The sequence below is a fragment of the Panthera tigris genome, chromosome B3 (genome assembly GCF_018350195.1).
Source record: "Panthera tigris isolate Pti1 chromosome B3, P.tigris_Pti1_mat1.1, whole genome shotgun sequence".
Taxonomy (NCBI): Eukaryota; Metazoa; Chordata; class Mammalia; order Carnivora; family Felidae; genus Panthera; species Panthera tigris.
In genome coordinates, this window is record NC_056665.1 from 45,090,285 (window position 1) to 45,114,073 (window position 23,789).

The window sequence follows — 23,789 nt, forward strand, 5'->3', positions numbered from 1 at the left end:
TGGAAAACTTCATCTTTAGACAGCTTCCGTAACCAAAACCAAACTAAAAAACCTAACTACATAAAATAAGTCTTTACAGGACATTAAATTATTTCTTAAACTGGCCATATTGGTCATACTTCATACATTTTAAAATCATCTACATCTTAACAATAGATTTTTCAATACAAAGTCCTACTGAACACCTACCGTATCTTTTTCCCTTCAAGTACACAAAGTTCTCCTGTTTGTCAAGCTAGGTATGTATAATAAGAATATGACTTTTCCAAAATATCAGAGGGAGAAGGTCAGGCACTGGGTAGTTAAGTAACCAAAATTTAGTAGCTGACTATAGATGAATCTTTAATAACGATCTGACACTTTATCATTTAGGGAGGGTAGGCTCTTGCCAGCCTCATCCTGTGGTCAGCTGCATTTACACCTTAAAGGTGGAAATGAAGCTACCCTGGGATGAAAAATTACCTTCTCTCTCTAAAAGATAAAGCTGCTGAGAGATAATAGAGTTGGCAGTGATCTTCAGCAAAACAGCTTTTTATAAACCTATTAAAATGTTAAATAGGTCTTTGTATTACACATAGTTCTCTCTATTCATTTGTAGAAGCACATTATGTAACAGGTGTCATTAAGCAACCAGTGCTCAAGTCTGATCTATTTAGCAGCACAGACTTTTGTTTGTAAAATAATAGCTATAACATAACTAACTTTATTATGGGTGAGACCAAGTGCTCTGTTACATATATTCCACTGGATGATCTTCACAACAACCCCAGAAGACCTCTGTTCTTTTTTACACATTAACAAATTGAAACTCAACCTCTCTAAATTACCAAAAGTTACGGAATTAGGATTTTTCTTAATTGCAGTTAATCAAAACCAAACCTTTTTACTTTGGAGGTTACACATAATGGTTAGGGGACAAGTATGTTGATAGTAAACAGTGGTTGTAGAAATTTCAAGTTCTTTTTTGAGAGAGAGGGGGCACAAGTGAGCTAGAGACAGAATTCCCAGGAGGGGTGGGGGCTGGGGGGGGGGGGGGGGGAGTGGGGGAGAGAGAGCGAGAGAAGCAGGACCCCAGCTCACTCAATGTGGGACTCGAACTCACAAACCATGAGATCATGACCTGAGGTGAAGTCAGATGCCTAATGACTGAGCCCCCCAGGGGCCCAGAAATTTCTAGTTCTTAAGGAGTAAGTCATGATTAAAAAAATTTTTTTTGTTAGTAATAGTTACTGAGATGTTACAGAAAGAAATATAGGGCTAGAGTTCTGTACCTGTTTGGGAATTTAAAATTCTGTAAATGGTATCAATAGATATCCAAGAGCTAAGAGAAGCAGCATATGCACCGTGGGTGAGGAGTTTGTTGTAAGATACTGTTGACTGGCCTGACCTACTAACTGGAGCAACAATAACTTGCACCCTCTGGGTGCTTCTGCCGGATGACCTCAGCAGGTCAGTGTAAGCCTTGCTCTCACATGGACACTAACTTTTATTTTCACACCCTATTCTAGTAATCTATTCCAGCATTCCCTTCCAAACCTTCCCTACCAACCATCGTAGTCTGCTCCAGTCAAGTTTCATTACGTTGTTTCCTCCATTTTTCATGGCTTTCCTTTTAAAAATCAAGATCCTACCCAGTTGTGTCTCTGAGTATATAGCCCATACTGATCTCCTCTTACAAAGGAGCCCTTTAAAGACATGAAAAGACATAAGACACAGGAAGAACGTGGTCCATTTCTGTACTCAATCCAGGTAACTGGTATGGAATGCCTGGGGTTCAGATTTCATTCCCCCCAGTTTAAGTCAGTTCTTGTACTTCAGTTATAGTCACCATACACACCTCTGCTTTGCCCAGGCAGGAGGTCAGTAGTCCTAGGTCACATGTCCTGTCAGTTCTGGTTACTTGCATACACATCACACAGTTGATTCTTTTATTGCAGTGTAGGTGTTCTAATGCTCCCATAGTGGTACTCAGACTTTACTGGAATTACTAAAGGGTCACAGCAAGAACTCAAGCCACTGTGTCCTTTCCCAGCTGGCCATGGGCTCCAGTGATAGTAAGCTTGTCTGTCAATGTGAAAGAAGAAAAAAATCGATTAGTTTTTCTACTACTAGGACAAAAAGCTGGGCTTTTGTAATAATGTAAAATCAGTCCACTATGGATGCATTACTAAATGCTATTTTAACACCCTAATAGGAAAGAGTACCCTCTCTGCATTTACTGCCAGATTGGTTGCTGTTTGGCTCGTTTGTTGTGATCTATCTACAGCTAATTTTGGAAAAGAAAAGTGAATATCTCTTGGTAGACATCAATCACAGTGTGAAAGTAGGTTGCCTTCAGTTTTGAGTGGATCATAATTAAATGCTACTAAGGGTAAAATTTTGAAAGTTGATGTACACGTATTTGAATATGTGTGTGTGTGTATATACACACACACACACACACACACACACACACACACACATATATATAAGATGGGAATATATATATGATGGGAAGCCATTATTTGTAGCATAGTTACAAAATTTGGACTTAATAGAACAGCACATGGTAAGGGAAAGTGGAAGATACAGTTGACATGGTAGACTGCAAGCAGAATACCAGAGGTCTTGAAAGCTGAGCAAATTATTTATTATTTTATTTTTTAAATGAAATAAATTTACATCCAAATTAGTTAGCATATAGTGCAACAATGATTTCTGGAGTAGATTCCTTAGTGCCCCTTACCCATTTAGCCCATCCCTCCTCCCACAACCCCTCGAAGTAGCCCTCAGTTTGTTCTCCATATTTATGAGTCTCTTCTGTTTGTCCCCCTCCCTGTTTTTATATTAAAGTCCTCATATGAGTGAAGTCATATGATTTTTGTCTTTCTCTAATTTCACTTAGCATAATACCCTCCAATACCCTCCAGTTCCATCCATGTAGTTGGAAATGGCAAGATTTTGTTCTTTTTGATTGCCAAGTAATACTCCATTATATATATATACCACATCTTCTTTATCCACTCATCCACCGATGGACATTTGGGTTCTTTCCATATTTTAGCTATTGTTGCTAGTGCTGCTATAAACATGGGGGTGCATGTGTCCCTTCGAAACAGCACACCTGTATCCCTTGGATAAATACCTAGTAGTGCAATTGCTGGGTGGTAGGGTAGTTCTATTTTTAGTTTTTTGAGGAACCTCCACACTGTTTTCCAGAGTGGCTACACCAGCTTGCATTCCCAGAGCAAGCAAATACAGCACCTTTAATGGGCTTTGGGTGGGGGGAGACATATGAAACAAAGCTGAAATAATGCAGGGAAGATAGACAAGTATCCTGGCAGGAGTTAAAATTTAGCCTAGAAGATTAATTGTGGGAATGACAGAGCCCCAGACCAGGGAAATTTCACTGGTCCCATGATGAGGTTCACAGATCAGAGACTTCAAAGGTGATGGAAACTTCAAGATCAACCAATAAACCCATCCTCATCCAGTGCACCAGAAAGTCAAGATCCAGATAGGGGTCCACTTTTCCAAGACCAAAAAGCCTGAAGGGGGAGTATAAAGCCCCAAAGCTGTAAAACTAAATGAAAATACAAGCGGTCCTTCATAGCATTGCTTTAAGTCCTTACGACTACACATGTAAGAGCACAATACGTGGAGCTGTCCAAGTGAGAACGCAGTAAATCATAATCCATGCCTGCTACTAAAATATTTTCGAATGAAACTCTGATGCCTGGCACTGCAAAAACTAAGGAGGGAAGTGATCAGGGGCTGGGAGAAGAGGAGGAGAGACCCTAATAAAACAAAATTAAGGTTAGTAATAGGTAAATGGGATTCATGATACTCACCTCACTATTTGAATATATGTTAGAAAATTTCTTAAAAGAGTTCTTGGGGGGCGCCTGGGTGGCGCAGTCGGTTAAGCGTCCGACTTCAGCCAGGTCACAATCTCGCGGTCTGTGAGTTCGAGCCCCGCGTCAGGCTCTGGGCTGATGGCTCGGAGCCTGGAGCCTGTTTCCGATTCTGTGTCTCCCTCTCTCTCTGTCCCTCCCCCGTTCATGCTCTGTCTCTCTCTGTCCCAAAAATAAATTTAAAAAGTTGAAAAAAAAATTAAAAAAAGAGTTCTTGGGTTTTTATCTTAATGCCTGTAATGTGTGGCATTTGTCCTAAAATATATTTAGGGCTTGTTTTTTTACTATGGTTTTCTCTGTCCACATTATCTTACTATCATGGCATATGGGACCCACATAGCTGTCTCATAACTCAGTTTCAGTTGCTTAATACAATGATTGCCATTCCTTTCTGGAGACTTTCAGGACCCTCCAGTAGATTTTAAAGACTTTGTCAATCCATTCTGAAAATGCCCTCTAATTTGGTGAAAACTCATCCAGTTTTGTTTTGTTTTTTTTTAATGCTGTGGTAATACTAGAACCTTATTTTCCTAGTACATAGGTAGATAGACTTTCCACGGGGTTTAGGGCAAGGCATTTCACTTTATAATAGGTATAGGAATGTGTCAACATGCAGCAAAGAATTTAGTAGGATTAGCTCAAGAGCACTGTGCAGAAAGACTATGTGAACCCTTAAAGTTCTGTTCCAGGAGAAATTGGCTTCAAAATTGGTTCCTTTGCCCCTAGGCAGAGATTGGAGATTATTCTTTACACTTTTAGAATACATGGGTAAGTACCAAACCTTTGTCTAAGTTAAGGGAGTGAACACACATGCTCTATGTTTTTCTCCCTATGATTTTTATACATTCTATTTTCCAAGATGAAGTGCCACCAAACACCCAAATAGCCAAAACAATCTTGAGAAAGAAGAGCTAGAGGCATTATGTTCCCTGACTTCAAAGGATATTAACAAAGCTATAATAATCAAAACAGTATGGTATTGGCATAGGAAGAGACACATGGATCAATGGAACAGAGAGCCCAGAAATAAACCCACACCTATATGTCCCAACTAATTCATGACCAAAGAGCCAAGAATATACCCATTGGGAAAAGACAGTCTCTTTAATAACTCGTGTTGAGAAAACTGAACAGCTTCAGCAAAAGAATGAAACTCAACCACTATCTTCTACCATACACGAAAATGAGCTCAGGGGTGCCTGGCTGGCTCAGTTGGTACAGTGTGCAACTCTTGATCTCAGGGTTATGAATTCAGGTCCCACGTTGAGTGTAGGAAATACTTAAATCTTAAAAAAAAAAAAAAAAAATGCTCAAAATGGATTAAAGCCTTGAATGTAAGACCTGAAACCATGAAACTCCTAGAAGAACACAGATGGTAAGCTCCTTGGCATCAGTCTTCGTAATTTTTTTTTGGATCTAACTTCAAAGGCAACAAAAGCAAAAACAAACAAGTAGCCCTGTACAAACCAAAAAAACCTGCACAGCAAAGGAAACCATCAATGAAATGAAAAGGCAACCTACTGAATGGGAGAAAATATTTGCAAATCATATATCTGAGAAGATGTTAACACTCAAAATATATTACCAACTCCTACAACTCAATAGAAAACAGTCTAATTAAAAAATAAGGATTTCAAATAGATATTTTTCCAAAGAAGACATACAAATGCTAGCAGGTACATGAAAAGGAGCTCAATATCACTAATATCAGGGAAATGCAAATCAAAACCACAATGAGATACCATACCTCAAACCTGTTAGAATGGCTGGTATCAGCAAGACAGGAATTAAGTGTTAGGATGTGGAGAACTCGTGTGCACCATTGGTGATCATATAAATTGGTACAGCCACTATGGAAAACCATGTGAAAATTCCTCAAAACATTAAAAATAGAACTACCATACGATCCAGCAATTCCACTTCTGGCTATTTCTCCAAAGGAAACAAAGTCACTATCTTGAAAAGATATCTGCATGCCTATGTTCTTGCAGCATTATTTATAACAGACATTGAAATGACCTGTGTCTGTCATTAGATGAAGACAATGTGATATATATAAATACATACACAATGGAATATTATTCAGGCATAAAAAAGAAGGAAATTCTGCCATTTGTGACAAGATGGATAGATACATCTTGAGAATTATACTAAGTGAAAAAGAAAGCACATTCTGTATGATCTCACTTTTATGTGGAATCTTAAAAAAAAAAAAAAAATTGATACAGAGAATAGATCAGTGTTTGCCAGGGGCAGGGAGTAGAGTTGGGTGGACAAAATGGTTGAAGATGGTCAAAAGGTACAAACTTCCAGTTATAAGTAAGTCCTAGGGATGTAATGTCCCAGATGGTGACCATATATGTATTACATATTTGAAAGTTGCTAAGAGAAAAATCATAAAAGTTCTTATCACGAGAAAATACATGTGTAACTGTGTGGTGCTGCAAAGTAGAGATCAGAGTTTAGGGACAATGAGGTAATTGGAAGTAAGCAGAATTCCAGAAAGGAATCAATACAGTGTCTTCACTGTGTCTTCACTGAGTACTTGGCTGCATATAGGTAGAATGACACTCTACAGGATCAAGCAAGAAGTGACTTAGGTTATGAGGCTAGTTGCAAACAGCAATTCCCAGAGCTCACAGAGGGTGAAGAGCCAGAGTGAAGAGTCCTCAGTAATCACCCAGGGTATTAAGTAGAGGGGGATCATGCCTTTTGTAGTGACCATAAAATATCCCTGGAGTAAGGGGCACCTGGGTGGCTCAGCTGGTTAAGCGTCCAACTCAGTTTCAGCTCAGGTCATGATCTTGTGGTTTCATGAGTTCGAGCCCTGCATCAGGCTCTTAGCTGACAGTGCTGAGCCTGCTTGAGATTCTCTCTCTCCTCTCTCTCTGCCCCTCCCCCACTCACACTGTCTCTGTGTCTCTCAAAATAAATAAATAAAACTTAAAAAAATATATTAAAAAAAATATATCCCTGGAGTGAAGGCCACTTTAGCTTAGACCCACCCTAGCAAAGATGCTTTAAATACAAGATTCAAAGGGATCAAACTGATCCACAAATAATTGCTAAAACAAAGCCTGACACTGCTAAGTAAACAAAATCCAGTTCCTCAATGATGTAACAGTCATAATGTCCTGCACCTATCTAATTAAAGAATTAGTAGACATGTTAAGAAGCAGAAAAATGTGACCCATAACTAAAAGAAAGAGTAGTCTATAGGAAAAGACCCAGACATGGCAGTGATGAAAGCCAGCAGACAAGGATGTTAAGACAGCTAATTTTGTACAAGTATTAAAAACATGAAAAAAATTTAAAATATGTTTAAGTAACCAAAATGGGATAGAAATAAAAAATAACTATATATGCAGTGAAATATTGGATAAATTAACAAATTAGACACTGCAAAAGAAAAGTTCAGTGAAATTGAAGACCTAGCAATAAAATCTATCCAGAATACAGCATTTTCTTTTTGTCACGTAGAAAAATGAACAAATAATGGCCAATTTTTTTCAGATTTGAGGAAAGCCCTAAACTGACAGAGTGAAGAAGTTTGATAAACTCCAAACAGGATAATGATGCACTCCATAATCTAACTGCCGAAAAACAGCAAAAGACATTCTTTAAATAGGGTAAAAAACACCTTATTACCACAGAAACAGGTAACAAATTCCACCAACTTCTTAAAAACCATATAGCTCAAAACAAAACCTTAAGTGTTGAGGACCACCTCACACCCATTACGATGGCTACTATCAAAACAAAACTAACAAAATACAAGTGTTGGTAAGGATGTAGAGAAATTGCAGCCCTTGTGTACAACTGACTATAAAATGGTACAGCTACTATGGAAAACATGGCAGTCCCTCAAAAATTTTCAACTAGAATTACTCTATGATCCAGCCTTCCTACTTCTGGGTATATACCAAAACTAAATGAAAGCAGAGACTGAAAGAAATATTTGTACACCAGTGTTCACAACAGCATTATTCGTAAGAGTCAAAAGGTTGAAGCAACACAAGTGTCTATTGATGAACAAATGGATAAACAAAATGTTACATACACATACAATGCAATATCATTCAGCCTTTAAAAAAGTCTCACACATGCTACAACATGGATGAAATTTGAGGATATTATGCTAAGTGAAAGATAAGCACCTATACCCTATGGTCCCACTTACATGAGGGACCTACAACAAACTTAGACAGAATGGTGGCTGCCAGGGGTTGGGGTTGGGAGGATTTAGTTGTTTAACGGGTACAGAGTTTTGTTTTGCAAGACAAAAAAAGTTCTGGGAGATTGGTTGCAAAACAACACGAACCATAATGAATTGGACACTTTACAATGGCTAAGATGGTCAACTTAATGTTAGGTATATTTTGCCAACAGGTTTTTGGGTTTTTTTAACCTTTAAAAAAATAATGCTTAGGAGAAAACCTGCTATGTGTCTTCTCCCTGCCTTCCCCAGAGCTGTCTGTTCTAGTTGAGCCCCACCACATCTGAGAAGCTTTTCCTCATCTTTCCATTTCCCATGTCTCCGAATTCCTGTACCACCCTACTTAGTACTGAATTATCTTCTTGTCTTGACAAGCTGTAGGACCCCTGAGGAAAAGAACTATGTCTTCAGCTTGTCTTGGGGGCCCTGATAATACCAGTCGTAGAGGAAGTGTATCAGTCAGTGTCTAATCAGTGAAACAGAAACCACATTAAGTATTTCAAACAGGGTGTGTGGGTGGCTCAGTCAGTTGAGCGTCCAACTCTTGATTTCAGCTCAGGTCATGATCTCATGGTTTGGGAATTCAAGCCCTGTGTGGGCCTCTTCGGTGATAGCATGGAGCCTGCTTCGGCTCTTATGTCTCCCTCCCTCTCTCTGCCCCTCCCCCACTTGTTCTCTGTATCTCTCTCAAATAAAAATAAACTTTAGAAAAAATTTAGGGGCACCTGAGTGGCTTAGTCGGTTAAGTGTCCAACTATGGCTCAGGTCATGGTCTTACCGTTTGTGAATCTGAGCCCCATGTAGGGCTCTCTACTGTCACCACGGAGCCTCTGTCTTCCTCTCTCTCTGACCGTCCCCCATTCATGCACATTCCCTCTCTCAAAAACAAGTTATTTTTTAAATTTTTTTTAGAAAGTGTTTCAAACACAAGAAATGTAATATAGGGAGTTTGTTACAAAGGTCTTCAAAGGGCTGGAGGAGCAAAGGAGGAATAAGTGTATCTAAAGAATACTAAGGAAACAGCTGCTATTCCTATGGCTGGAAGAAGCAAAAAGGAAAATCCTAAGACCCACAGTCACTATCGCTGAGGCTGCTACTGTGGAACCAAGCAGCCAAGAGCCTACTCTCATCAGCCACAGCTGCCAGTGTGCTGGTGCACTCCAGCTTCTGCAGCTGGAGTACCGCAGCCAGTACCATTGCTTGTGACACCACTGGAAGATGGGTTCTCCCCCCCAGTATCCCAGTAGTGCCTCTCACAGGTCAGACTTACAGAAATCCAGCTGCAGAGTCTAGGGAAATGTAGCTTGTGGATCTCCTGCCACAACAGTGAAGAGGAAAAAATATAGAAGAGTTAATATGGAGCTGGAGGAGGGGTACCCAGGTGGCTCAGTTGGTTAAGCTTCCAACTTTGGCTCAGGTCATGATCTCGTGGTTCGTGAGCCCGAACCCTGCATCAGGCTCTGTGCTGACAGCTCAGAGCCTGGAGCCTGCTTCAGATTCTGTATCTCCCTCTCTCTCTGCCCCTCCCCTGCTTATGTTCTCTCTCTCTCTCTCTCTCTCTCTCAAAGCATAAATATATAGAGAGAGAGCTGAAGGAACAGACAATATCCAGCACCCTCCTTTAACTACTCTGCCTGTACACCCATCCTCTTGCTCTTTTGAGATTTATACACAACAAACTTTTCTTGTACAAAGTACACTTAATCTCTCCCCCCAAAGAAAGACAAAACATCCCACCAGTCACTATGAACATCTGGATGATGAGAATTTTAGTTGAGACAGTCCCCCTGGAGGATATTTTATCATCTTGAGTCTCAATTATAAAGCAGTCACCACCAAAACTTTTATATTTAATAGAAGAGAGAGGGAAGGTGATTAACAAGTGAAAATATGTAGGAAAGCAACAGCTGGCATTGTCCTCATTGTTATAAATCATATGGCTATCTCTCATCTTGTCTTCACAGCCCAGATCATTTTCTTGTTGCCCTCAGTCAGCATCTTAGCCGGCTGGGGTTTTTTACGTAGTGAGGAGACCCTACCCTTCATTCCTGAAGTATCTAAGTCCTTATTGATTCTTCCTTTGGTGAGTTACTGTAGCCTTCTATTAACTTTGAACAGCTGAACGTAGAAGCACTACGGAAGCACTCCAGAGAGTGCCCTCCATTGCTTAGCAACAGCCATATTTCCCTTGACAATTGAGACCAAGCACCCCAGTCAATACAGTAACCCCTTTCTTTTCCCCTTGGTTCAGTGGCACAAGCACCCTAAATGCCCAAGTGCAAGTCACACTTTCCAGTTCATTGAGAGCACTGTTGGTTTCCTAATGGACACATTCCTCCCTTGGGACTCAACCAGCAGATCCCAAAGTTTCAAGTACAGAAGCCAAAATTCTGTGAATGGGGTTATTAGATGTATTATTGAGAAGAGTCATTCTTCCTACTCCCCAAGCCCTGCTTGATTCCTGGATCCTTTGATTCAGTGGACAACTCACTAGCAAAGAGCATTCCTAATGCCCAAATTGTAGTTTATAAATACCATTCACACTTTTAAAACAACAACAACAAAACCCACCTCCTTGGAGAATGGCTAATTAAAGGTAAGTGATGAGAAATACAGAGAACTCGGAAAGCCTTCTTGTTTCGGAAAATAAGGCAGTTATCAGAAATTCCTGGAGTCAAGTCAAAAAGACACAGAACTTTGGGGATTTTAAAGCCTAACTTTAAAGGGCTCTCACTAGCTTTAGCAGGCTGCATAATGGCCACCAATGATATCAGGTCCTAATCTTTGAAAGATGTGTTTCCTTATACTGAAAAAATTTTGCAAATGTGACTAAGGATTTTGAAATGGAGAGACCACGGGATAGTCAGGGTGTGTCCTAAAGGCAGTCATATATCTCTTTTATGAGAGGGATGCATAAGAAGATTTGAGACACAGAAGAGAAAGCCATATGACCACAGAGGTGGAGGTTGGAGTAATGTGGCTACAAGCCAAGGATGGCTGGCAGGTACCAGAAGGTAGAAGAGGCAAGGACCACATTCACCCCTACAGCCTTCACAGGGATCACAGCCTTGCCAATACCTGGATTTTAACCCAGTGAAACTGATTTTGGGTTTCTGGCCTCCAGGACTGTGAAACAATAAAATTTCTGTTATTTACAGCTACCAAATTTGTGACAATTTGGTACAGTAGCCACAGGAAAATAATACACTAGCCAAAAATGGAGCATTTCAAGCATCAAAATAATTGAAGTGCATCACAGCATATAAAGTATGTTTTTAAACCACAGGTTCAAAATGATACCAACACCTTCCCTATGTATGTAAATTTGCTGCTAGCTAAACTGTTCAGTGTTCTAAAAGCTGATAATGGGAAATAACTGTACCTCACTGGAATAATAGTTATGAAAAATTTGTGCTTTATAAAAATGTGAAGGATTTGTAGAATTAAGAGGTTTCCATTTTACAATTCATTATGAAATAATATCAACGATCATCAATGACTGCTAAAACGATTAGGTCGAAAGGTTATGGGGAATTTATAATCATGCTGACAACGTCCAAACCCCACAGTTCAGTCCCATCATTTTAAAACACACATACACACACACACACACACACACACACACACACACACACACACACACTCACAAAACGATGTTATGTACCTCCTGCTGGGATACAACAGGAAATACAAAATACCAACCATGACATTTTCTTGGCAAAATTTCAAAACTGGATCAGGCTCCCCCAGATCCAAATACCAGTTTATAAGAAATATTGGGGAGAGAAATATGTTAAATGAAAGAACTGATAGGATCCTATAAGCAGAATCCACAATGTGAGGGAAAATGTAGAGGGAAAAGACCTACCTTGTTCAACAAATTGCCAAGAAGACCAAAAAGGAGGAAGGGGAAATTTATAATTAAAGATTTAAGAGAGTTCAAATGTTACTGTTTCTGTAAACCTTTAATAGACTCCTTGAACTAGAACAAATCCCTCACTTCAAAGCAATCCCAACACATCAAGAACTTGACACTCCACTATGCCCCTTTTACCTATTTCAGGATTCCCCCCTCCCCTTCCACCTTACTCAGATTCAGTTCCATGGTCATCATTATGATCACTCTCTTGCACATAACGTAAGCTCCTTTGCCCCCTCTCATACTTCCTTGGGTAGATCACACACCTGAGTAAATCCTACTCTATATGCCTGTCCTCTAGCAGCTGAATGTGGATGAATAGCTGATTTCTTTTTAGACTCACCCTCCTTAATGTCACTGGAACCTTAACGCTGCCTGGCAGTTTTTTCCCCTTGGTCTGGCTTCTTTTCCAGTTTCCAATTTGAAACAATTATACCTTTTCCTCTTTCCAAACACCTCCAAAATCTCCATCCTCATCTGATAAAGTCATCTTGCTCGATATTTCACTGAACTAAATAAAAGTAATAAGAGAACTTCCAAGACATCTAACTGACTAATAAACATATGAAAAGCTACTACACATGCAAATTAAAACTGTACATCCTGGTACCACTACCAATCACCAGAACAGTTAAAATGACAGTAGAAATACAGGCATTCCTCAGACATTTTGTGGCTCGGGCTCCAGACCACTGCAATGAAACAGCTATCACAAAAAAAACAAGTCAAATTAATTTTTTGGTTGCCCAGTGCATATAAAAGTTACAATTATGCTACACTGTGGTCTATGGTGTGTGCAATAGCATTATGCCTTAAAAAAATAAAAAAAAGAGTACAGACCTTAATTTGAAAATACTTTATCGTTAAGAATAAATGCTAACCATCATCTGGGCTTTCAGCAAGTTGTCATGTTTTGGCTGGTGGAGGGTCTTGCCTCGATGTTGATGGCTGCTGCGTGGACCAGGGTGGTGGTTGCTAGGATGTCTGTGGCAGTTTCTTAAAATAAGACAACAATGAAGTTGGCCACATCATTCACTCTTCCTTTCACAATTTCTCTGTAGCCTGTGATGCTGTTGGATAGCATTTTACCCAGAAAACTTCTTCCAAAAGGACTCAATCCTCTGGCTGCTGCTTTATCAACTAAATTTATGTACTCAACACTTTGTTGTCATTTCAACAACCTTCACAGCATCTTCACCAGTCGATTCCATCTCGAGAAACCACTCATCACCATAACAAATATAACAATAATGAAAAAGTTTGAAGCACCTCAAGAATTACCAAAACATGACAAGGACACAGTGAACAAATGCTGTTGGAAAAATGGCACCCAAAGACTCTCTCAACATAGGATTGCCACAAACCTTCCAGGTGTGAAAAACAGAAGCACAATTCAGTGAAACTCAATAAAACAAAGTATGCCCAAAGTCACAAGGAAGCAGATGAAACTCTCATACCTTGCTAGTGGGAGCTGAGTCGTAAAACTCATCATGTTGTAAAACTACATCACAGTCTTAAGTCAAACACATGTATGCTCATGGCCTCTCGAGTTTCTCCCCTAGATGTGTACCCAACGTATATGTGCTTTCTATAAAACAGGTTCCAGAAGGTTCACAGGAGCATAACTCAGAGAAATGCTGGAAACAACCCAAATATTCATCAACAAGAGAATGGATAAACTATGGTATAGTTGTCTAATAGAGTATTACACAGCAACATGGATAAAACTCATAATAGCGAGTTGAAGGAGTCATAAGCAAAAGAGAATATAGTACTTACAAGAAAGGTAAAAATCAGGCAAAATCACCTATGGTGTTAGGACCATAGTTTTCTTTACAGTAGCTTCGGTGGTAACTGGAAAGGGATAGAGGGGCATTCTGGATTGCTGGTAATGTTCTGTTTCCTGACCTGGATCCTAGTAACACATACTTTCCTGTGTGTGTATTATACCTCAGGTACAATGTTAATGAAAGAAGAGAGAAACCGAACTCCACAAGCTCCCACTGCTTCATGGAACTGACCACGTGCAATCTGAGCCCCTTCACTGGCCTTCACTCCTGTTACTGTGGGTCTTCCATCAAAGATAGGCTTTGCCTCCTGTGCCCTACAGAATTACCCCCTCTCTTCCTAAGAATGCCACTCTGGCAGGTCTCCCATCTCATTCCCACACCTTTTCTCTCGACTAGATTTTTCCCATCAACCTACAGACATACTACCACTTTTCTAATGTATAAGACAACCTTCTCAACCTTCGGTTGCTGTAGTTTTTTCCCCCTCTCTTGGGCTAGAGCAAAACTCAAATGATTATATGCGCTGAATGCCGATTTGTTCTAATACCCTCTTTGAACCGCTCCAGTCATGTTCTCACCTCCACACTCCACAAACACGGATCTTCTCATCCAGGTCACCTCCACATTGTTCAGCCCGGTAGCCACTTCTTCATCGCCGTCTTCCGTGATTTTCCGCCGTTTTAGGCTTAGTCATCAACTCCCTCTTTCCCAGATCACTTTCTCCTTCAGGCTTCCAGAATACTGAGCACCCATGTTGCCCTCTACCACACTACTAGCTGCTCTTTTCCAACTTTCCTATATGCTTCCTCTTTACATCTCTGGCCTCTCAGTTTGGAGATCCCCAGAGTTCATCCAGGGGCTTAGTGTCCATCCATGTTTTCTCCTTTGGGGCTCGTATGCAGCATCACGTACACACTGCGTAAGTGGAGGAACACCAACGAAATGTCTCCAGCCCAGACCTCTCTCCCGAACTCAGGCTCCTGACACATCTGTCTCCCAGCGTTTCTACCTAGATATCTAACAGGCATCTCCAATTTTCTATGTGCAACATCAAACTCCGGATCTGCCCCTAAAAACCCACTCTTTCACAGGTTTCCCGTCTTGGTTAACGGAAACTCTATCCTTCTGACTCCTCACCAGGACAAAACCCTCGGAAACATTCTTGACTCCACCATTTCTCTCCTAAACAAACTCAGTCTGTCAGCAGGTCCTCAAACAGAACCGCCAAAGCATTTCTAGAATCGGACCACTCTCACCATTTCTACTTCTGTAACCCTGGCCTAAGCCACTATTGCTAGTGCCAGGATTATTGCCAGAACCTCCTAACTGGCCTTCCTGCTTCCCCTCCCTCCCAACCAGTCTGGTCTTGGTGCACCATTGAAACACTGGCCAGATCAAGTCAGTCCTCTGCTCAAAACCTTCCATGTCCTACCTATTTCACACAAAGACAATTTCTGTGTGACGGGTTACAAGGGCATTCACAGCATACCCCTTCTCCCTTGTACTGTTACCTCTTCTTTGTCCCCACCTTTCCTCTGCTCCATTGACACTAGCCTCCTTGCTGCTCCTCAAACATGGAAGACGAGCTTCTGCTTCAAGGCCTTGCAACTCTTTCCTCTTGGCCTAGAATGCTCTTCCCCCATTTATCCTCATGGATCATCCCTTCATCTTCTTCAGATCTGGACTCAAATGTCACTTTTTCATTAAGGGCCTCCCTGACCACAGTATTTACCAATGTTAAGCACTCTCCCTCTCCACCCCACTCTCCTACAGTCTCTATCACTTCCTTTAATTTCTCTCTAGCACCATCTCCTTCCGATACACATATGTATTACTTATCTGTCTGCTGTCGGTTTCCTGCTAGTATGTAACAACAGGAGCATGAGGATTTCTGTCTTGTTGACTGCTATATCCCTGGTGTCAAGAACAATGCCTAGTAAATAGTAAGAGTTTAGTTACTATTTGCGGAATGAACATAGGAGTTATGTCAGTCCCTGACACACACTCAAGCTTCATAGAGATGGGAACCACATCTTAACTATCTTTGTAATAAATGACTGACTCAATGGAAGAAAGAAGAACGGATCTTCAGTTTAATGAAGGTACTTACTGAAGGCAATGCATTCAATTGTCCTTTTCATTTTTAATGCAAATACTTGATCTCCCCTGAACAAATCAGGTCAGGTATTCCCAAACAATGTTACCAACTGCCTTTTCTTCCTTTCTTAAATTTTCCCTCAATCAAGAGCAAAGATTACAATAGGCAGAGCGTGCAATAAAAATATGGTGATTAAACAATGCTTACCAAATCAAAAAGAGGAAATATTCAAACCTTGAGAGGTAATACAAACATTGTTGCACAACTCACTTATGATTTTTCTTGTCCCAAGAAAGGTTAAAGAAACAGATATGACTCAGAAGGAAGGAAAAAACCAACAGATATGTTGGTTTAATCATATGATTTCTAAAATACACTCAATAAATGAGGGCAAATTTTGACCCTTCTGATATGAAGACCGCATGTTATTAAATAAAGAGCACTTCCTATTCACCTAAATATATTTCTAGAGAAAATTTCAGGGCTTGGAAAAGTCCAACAACTTATTTCCCCCAAAATGACAAGTTCACACTTTTATCTTTTTAATTTATATTAAACTTTTTCAATTTATTTCACATGAAAACTTACAGAGAAAGTTGACTATGAGGCCAAAGACCTGAGTTCTTTTCTCAGAACCCATGCACACATGGGAGATTTTCTGCCCACTTCCCACAGCAGCAGGTCCCCCCTTCCAGCCCCCTCCTAGGAGGAACAAGGACAGTCCCAAAGGGTAGCAGGTGGAGAGGTCCATGGTCACCACTGCTGGGAACAGACGTCACAGGGCTCATCTGCCGAGCACATAACTATTCATCAGTCACCTCCGTGGTGGGGCTGAGAGCAAGGTGGAGGAGGACTCGGTATCACAGTGCAGGTAAGGAGGGGTGGCAATGCCCATCACCAGAGGAGTAGGCCCTTACAAGAAATAACAACTTAACCAATAGAAAATTCACTGTGTTAGACACAATGATAACTACGTCAGAGTACATGGGTTGCAGGGAAGGTTGACTGTGAGAGAAAACTTGATTAAGCAAATCATAACCAAGAAGAAACACAGTAGTGACATCACGCACTAATCGGATCATTCACATTACACCAGCTGGTGTCTAAATCCCTTTTCCAGAGCATATTGTACACAGAAGACCAGTTGCTCTGTGTATAAGACATGTCTACCTTTTTATATAATATCCCTTTCCCATCACAGAAGATTATGACTAATACCCAGTTGCCTTCCAATTGCCTGTCACCTCTCTCTGGAGCTTCAGAAAGGAATCTTTCATTGGGTAACATTTACTGCGGGTGTGGGAGAATACACACACAATTGTTTTCCTATAAGGAAATGTATAAACCACAGAGCCACAAATAGTGACCCTTCCTGAATAAGAGTTTTGACTAAAGAGGCCTAAACTTGGAATACCCAGACTTCCTGATTTAGCTAGACAGCCCTAGTTCATTCTGGTTTCCCAACACGATATTTTTTTTAAGTAGGCTTCACTTGCAGCGTGGAGCCTAACACAGGGCTTGAACTCGCCACCCTGAGATCAAGACCTGAGCTGAGATCAAGAGTCAGATGCTTAACTGACTGAGCCAAGCAGGTGCTCCTCTCAACCCCTCCCCCACTAAAATGTGTTCCAGTTTGGCCAAGAAATTATATGAGGGCCTTACCTAAAACGCTGTCTTTGCTATGGAACATTAAGCTTTGGCTGTGAAGCTGGCAAAATTAGTGCTGTAATTGTCCCGTAAGTATATGAGTGATCACACTGGTCAGATCGCCCTTTTTCCCTTACAGAGAAGTCATGAATCTGGCAATGTAAACAAAATGAGGAGGGCTTTGAATAATCAAAGAATCCACTCTGTTCCTGTACATTCTTTTGAATCTGCTATTTACACACTCAGCCATGATCAACTTTGGAATAATGGAGATTCTCTTGCCAGCCACCAGGGATTTTAAATGTCACAAATAGTTATGAGAAAAAGTCCCACACTTGTATCTTTTTTTTCTGGCTTATTAGACAAAAGTAGAGGTAGGGCTTTGAATAAAGAGCTATTTATTTTTAAGTTAATAGCACAAAAGGCCCTCTTTTCATTAAAGTCCCACCCCGCCCCCACTACCAAGCCTAGAATTTATTAGAACCAGCATAGAGTAGAAAAGCAGACAGCAAGCACTCAACTGAAATCCAGGGTCCCCTGCCACACTTCCCTCCCTTACTCCCCCAAATAACTGCTTCTTATTTTGACTCTGTGACAAAGTCAGTGGGAGAGCTCTTAGGAGTGGGGTGGGTGAATGCTCACCAGGAGTGTTCACCCAGGACAGCAAGTTGCAAGGCAGATCTACTTACTCACACTCCCATAGCAGCCCCCTAACTTGGGGATGCCACAGATTGTAGAGCCCTGGTCTCCCACCCCACATTGTCCCAGCCCATCTGGAGTATGTATCCACATGTTCTTGCCCCACAGGTAGCAATCCTCTTATAGTTTATGTCAGAGTTCAGTCCCATAGATGGCCTTATGACGTAAGTACTCTTCTAAACACTGAAGAACATTGTCATCCACCTTTGGGTCAAACTTGTTGGCCAAGAGGTGATGGTTTTGAAGAATCCAATGCAGGTCTCCAGTCCCATAAATACAGATAGACCGCTGGTGGATTCCAGAGCAAGGTGCATAAGGTGCCCCCATACTGATGTTTCCCTCATGGCCCTGCCACTTGACCAGCCTGGCAATGGCTGCCATATCTGAGACGTGAAACTTGGAGTGGTAGGGAATAGAGCCAGGCATCCATGGTGCACGCTGAAGCGTGGCCCATAGATGCTCATCGGGGCTATAGGTGTCTTTTACCCATTCAATCAGTTGTCGGGACTTGGGGTTCTCTAAGACATGTCGGACAAAGTCTCGGGAAGCTACAATATAGGCATTCCCTGTGAACATAGGTATGTTATCAGGGGGAGGATCCTTCATCTTGTTGGTTATATACAATGTGTCTTTTGTCTCATAGTGATATTTCCAGCGAGTCTTTTTGTACTCAGTAGGTATTTCTGACTCCATACTGTTCTTCCCATTCAACATCTTGAGGGCCAGGACCATCTCGGCATTGGTCTTTATAGGAAAGTCTGTCCCACATGTATTTAGTAAGTATTTCCATGGCACTGGGCTCTGGAGCAAGTCTTCCATACAGTTCAGGTCAGCCTGCACCCTGGACCAGGAGGCATAAACCACCCGAACCAACTTACTGGCCATGAAGACATTTGGGAAGCATGAAATAATTGCCTTGACTGCCTCTTTGAAAGTTTCTGGGGATTTCTCATCCACGTGGATGCAGTATATGTTCTGAGGGGCATACACAGCTCGGAGCAATCTTTCAAAGTTTTCTATTTTCTCATGGACCACCATTGAGTAGGCAATAGGGAAGTCTAACTCTTCTTGGCTCAGAGGGAACCGTATGAACTTCCTTTCAGCCTTAAAGTGCTCACAGTCTCTGGTCATGTTAAGGTAGTCAGTGTCTGTGAAAGGCTTCCGCTTGTTCTTGATCTCCAGATTGTCCAGCACAGCCTCAATCACTGCCTGCTGGTCCCCTTGGATGATCCGAGAACAGTTGATGGATCTCTTTGCTGGCAGTTTCAGGGACTTGTACAAGATGTCTCTACAGTGCCGGCTCTGAAAATCTCTGGACTTCAGATCCAGGGAATCAAAGTCACATTTCAATCTGAGACAAAGCCTCAGAGCAACAATGGCCAGCAGCATATAGCAGCCCAGGGCCCACAGGTAACGCTGCTGCCACTGTATCTTCTTCCACCAAATCATCCTCACGGAATGAGAAACCAGTAGAGTTTGGGCACAAGGACGGAGGAGGAGGATGGAATCCTTGGACAGAACAAAATGCCTTCAATTACACACTAACCCTGCATGTATTCACAGGAACATCAAAAGTGCAACTCCAAAGTGATGGCAAAAATACATTCCTTTACTAGACAAATAACCTCAGTAAAGACCGGCCTACGAATCTCTTACACCTGGCCTGTTGGCGGGGGCCTAGAGCCTGACTGGACTAACTGGCCATGTGTGCTGGGATCAGGCTGGCTCCACCCCCCCCTCCAAGAAAAAAAGAAAGGGAAACAGAACTGAGCACCTGTTGATGTTGAGGTTTAATTAGTAAGAGGAAATCTGCACCCGCCCTTCATTCCTCAGTCTTCCCCCACCCTTGACCACCCTGTTCCTAAATGGGGCTCTTATCTGGGGCCTAGAATTTCTAATCAGTGTAGAGAGACAATCCCTGAAATTCAGACTCTCAGTGTCTGTTCTAGAAATCCAAAGATTTCAATCCTTTTAAAAGTACACTTCTTGGTCTTGTTTGGCAATTTACATATTAGGATACTTTTACTACATACAATTCATTGGTTAGATTTGGTATCTAGCCACCCCCTTTTTAAAAAGCGTTCTTAAACAAGTACAAAAAAATTGGATATGATCCAACAAATGCATTGTAATCACTCATGTAGATAATTCAGTCTATCCAAATTTAAAATACATATACACACAGAGGCACACAAAGCTACGCATATACAATATTTAACGAGTGCTTTCTGTGGGCCACAAATTTTTTTTAACATTGTCCCAGGTCGTCTTCACAACATACCTGAGCTGTAGTAGTATTAGGCCTCTTTTTTAAATAGGAAGATAAAAGCTAAATAATTTGCCAAATATCACATATGCTTTAAGAAGCAAATATGGGACTCTTCCCCACTCGCCTTTCCCCCAGTTTTTTTGTTTGTTCATTTTGTTTTGTTATTGTCCACAAGCCTTAATGCTTCTTCCTCCAAACCACAACCATCTTTTAAATAATACAGTACAGGGTACTGAGTACCATCAAAGAAAACCAGATGATCTAGGGGGAAAAAAAACTCTAAAAGGAGAGAAACAAAATGTGACAAACCCTCTCAACAATGACTATTTTCCCTTGTTGTGTCCTCTTTGTAAGCATAAGATTGTGTCCTACCTGGTCATAACTTTCATGGGAATCTAAGAGGAAGAAAAAAATGAAACATGAAGAAAATTCTCACCTTTTTAATACCTTTGTCCTTGCTTAGGAAAGATCACTTGTCAAGATGTGTTTGTTTCCAAGGAAGATTGGTTGGAATCCATGGAAGCAAATGTGAACACCATATCCCCTTCTTTTAATGCCTCCACAAGGTGTTTTCTGATATTCACAGGATGTCCAGGAACAGTCTCAGGCTCCTCCTCGGTCTCTGCAAAGTAGAGAGCAGCAGGTGGCTCTATCAGTCACCTTCCAGCTTCCTGCTCTCAGATGGGAGAGCTAGCTCACATATATCATTCAGGAGCATATTCTCAAACACTAGGCATTCAAGGAGGTGAACAAGGCAGGAAAAAAAAATGCTGGCAATATCTGAGAAGGCAAGCAGGTATTTCAACCAGAATAGTCCAGTTTGTAACCATGCTCTCCTGCCACAAAACCATTCATAGAAACGTGTCAACACTGGCACAAGAACTTGAAAGCTCCCCACCCACCCCCACCCCCTTTAGCAAGGATCCATAGAAACACCGGTAGGCCCCTGCCTTATTTTGGCCTGGAATCCAAATATCACTTCTCTTTCGTTCCGTGAACATTACAAGAGTAAAACAATAAAATACTTTTTTTTTTCTTTAAAAATAGTTCTATAAAAAAAAAAAAAGTTTGTTCTTCAAATAGAAACTGCTCAAAAAAAATCCTTTTGCCTGTCATCCCATTATAAATAATCTGTGAGTTGTAGAGACACCCACAGGGTTTCAGACTGTAGACCTCACTCACTCATGTCTGAGTCTAGCGTCTTGGCAGTCTAAGGAATGGAAACGCTATGGGTGGTTGGACTTCAGTGAGAGCCCCACTGGCTGGTTTGGGTATTATAGCATGCAAAACACCTTCTTCGAAGCTGCTGGCATTGCCACGGTTTCCCTCCTGTACCCAACGTCCCCTTCCCTCCTCACACCCCCCACCCTATAAAAGCAGCATGCCTAGCCAAATACTTGAAAGAGCCAATTTAATATAAAGAACTTAACTAGATATAAAGTTAAGTAGAGAACTGTAGGGGACAGGGAGGGGTGTCAGGCCACCCTAAATTAGGAAGTGGCAATTGCTGGAAGTAACTACTAATCCTAGGCTGGAGAAATGAAGATTTGGCAATTTTTTCATTTAAAATTTGGGAAGAAGGGTGCCAACAAGCTAAAACTCAGACCTCTGAGATGGGAAGAGCACCACCCGCTCAGTAGGCGCTGGGGACCCTGACCTCGGAAGAGGCCCCCAGGCTGAGATCTCAACCTCTCCTGAGGTGGCTGAGGTATTTGTCCACCATTACTGTAACTGCATTCAGTGCAGTTACATAAAGAGACTGCCCCTGCCCAGTAGTAAACAGGCGTTGACATGGTGATGCTCACAGAAGCAGGAAGTAGACCGGAAGCAAGCAGGAAATCCCGCCTCCGGCCTCATTGGCTCCCTCTGGCGCCCCCTGTCGGCTGAGCTTAATAGGGGGCAGAAGAGGCAAAGCAGAAATCCTAGCCAATGTCAAAAATGGGCTTCGTCTGAAAACAACAACATAATAAGCAAGATCTGTCAGAGTTGCCTTCTTCCTCCAAGAAGTGTTTACATAGCCCCCAGTACAGCCTAGGGAACTTAGGTCTTTTCTTTTGGGGGACATCTTCTGCCTGTTTCTGACTATAGATGGAGACAGGCCAATAGCAAAAGAGCCGTATAGGGTCATCTGTGCTCCCATTTTTATGGCCCCACTCCACTGGCTCTGTTTTGAGCTGTAACATTTCTGAGGCAAACATGATTAAATGATAAACACTTGTTCTGGTATCTACAAACATCTCTACAAACATTTCTATTTCTTTTTGTTGTTGTTATTAATTTTTTTTTTTTGAGACAGGGAGAGAGGGAGGGAGAGAGAATGAGAATGAATCCCAAGCGGCTCCACGCTGTCAGTGCAGAGTCCCCTGCAGGCCTCAAACTCATGAACTTTGAGATCATGACCTGAGCTGAAATCAAGAGTCAGACGCTCAACTGACCAAGCCACCCAGGTGCCACACCCTCCTATTTCTTTATTCAGGACTTTTCTTGGATGGCCTGCTCAAAGTCCTGCCTTCTTTCCCATAAAAGTTATACCACAGATATAGATTTCTTTCAATAAAAGAAAATATTCTGAATATTTGATTTTTAAGGTAATCAAAATAGGGATCCACTCTCATTTGCTAAGTATATGCTAGTATGACATTGACAAACTGGAGATACAGTTTGTTGAGATAATTTACACATTAGTAATACGAAATATGTGGTAGCCGCAGGCACACCTGGGTTTTGCCAAGTCAGAGCTAGGTCTGAACCCTGGCTCCACCACTGTCTAGCTGTGCAGTCATGGGCAAATTCTGTAATTCCTCTACGCTTTAGCGAGTTTAGTTTTTTTTTTTTTTTTTTAATTTAATGTTTTATTTTTGAGAGAAAGACAGAGTGTGAGTGAGGGAGGGGCAGAGAGAGAGGGAGACACAGAATCTGAAGCAGGCTCCAGGCTCTGAGCTGTCAGCACAGAGCCCGACACGGGGCTCAAACTCACAGAGTGTGAGATCATGATCTGAGCTGGAGTTGGACGCTCAACCAACTGAGCCACCCAGGTGCCCCTTTAGTGACTTCCTTTGTAAAAGGGGGACTCACACCAATACCTACCTTATAGGATGGTGGTGAGGATTAAACAAGGTAACACGTATTTAAAGCTTGACTTAGAAGCTGGCAAATGCAGCCCCTTGATGAAGGTTATGCAGGCTCCGGGTCCAGCCCACAAAGGCCTCTTTTACACAAGGAATAGCTCAAGAAGGGTACAAATAGCATTCTTGAACC

At 41.5% G+C, this 23,789-nt stretch overlaps 1 protein-coding gene across 8 annotated transcripts in view; it reads right to left on the minus strand.

The window, feature by feature from the left end:
- The window catches only part of GCNT3 (glucosaminyl (N-acetyl) transferase 3, mucin type), a 33,716-nt gene extending 11,415 nt beyond the window's left edge, over positions 1 to 22,301 (minus strand). For 2 of the 8 annotated variants that reach the window (XR_006218603.1, XR_006218604.1), the window contains exons 1-5: positions 22,138 to 22,301; positions 20,968 to 21,153; positions 18,467 to 19,771; positions 17,579 to 17,715; positions 1,838 to 2,064 (exon numbers count right to left, since the gene is read on the minus strand). Coding sequence is in view for 4 of the 8 variants with exons in the window: in XM_042988738.1 (XP_042844672.1) it covers positions 17,596 to 17,715; positions 18,467 to 19,711 (1,365 nt within the window). In the remaining 4 variants the exon portion in view is untranslated. Of the gene's footprint in view, positions 1 to 1,837; positions 2,065 to 15,563; positions 15,752 to 16,493; positions 16,829 to 17,491; positions 19,772 to 20,967; positions 21,154 to 22,137 lie in introns of those variants that run through there. The other 6 variants (XM_042988738.1, XM_042988737.1, XM_042988736.1 and 3 more) reach the window with 6 other exon arrangements.
- Positions 22,302 to 23,789: the final 1,488 nt, after the last annotated feature.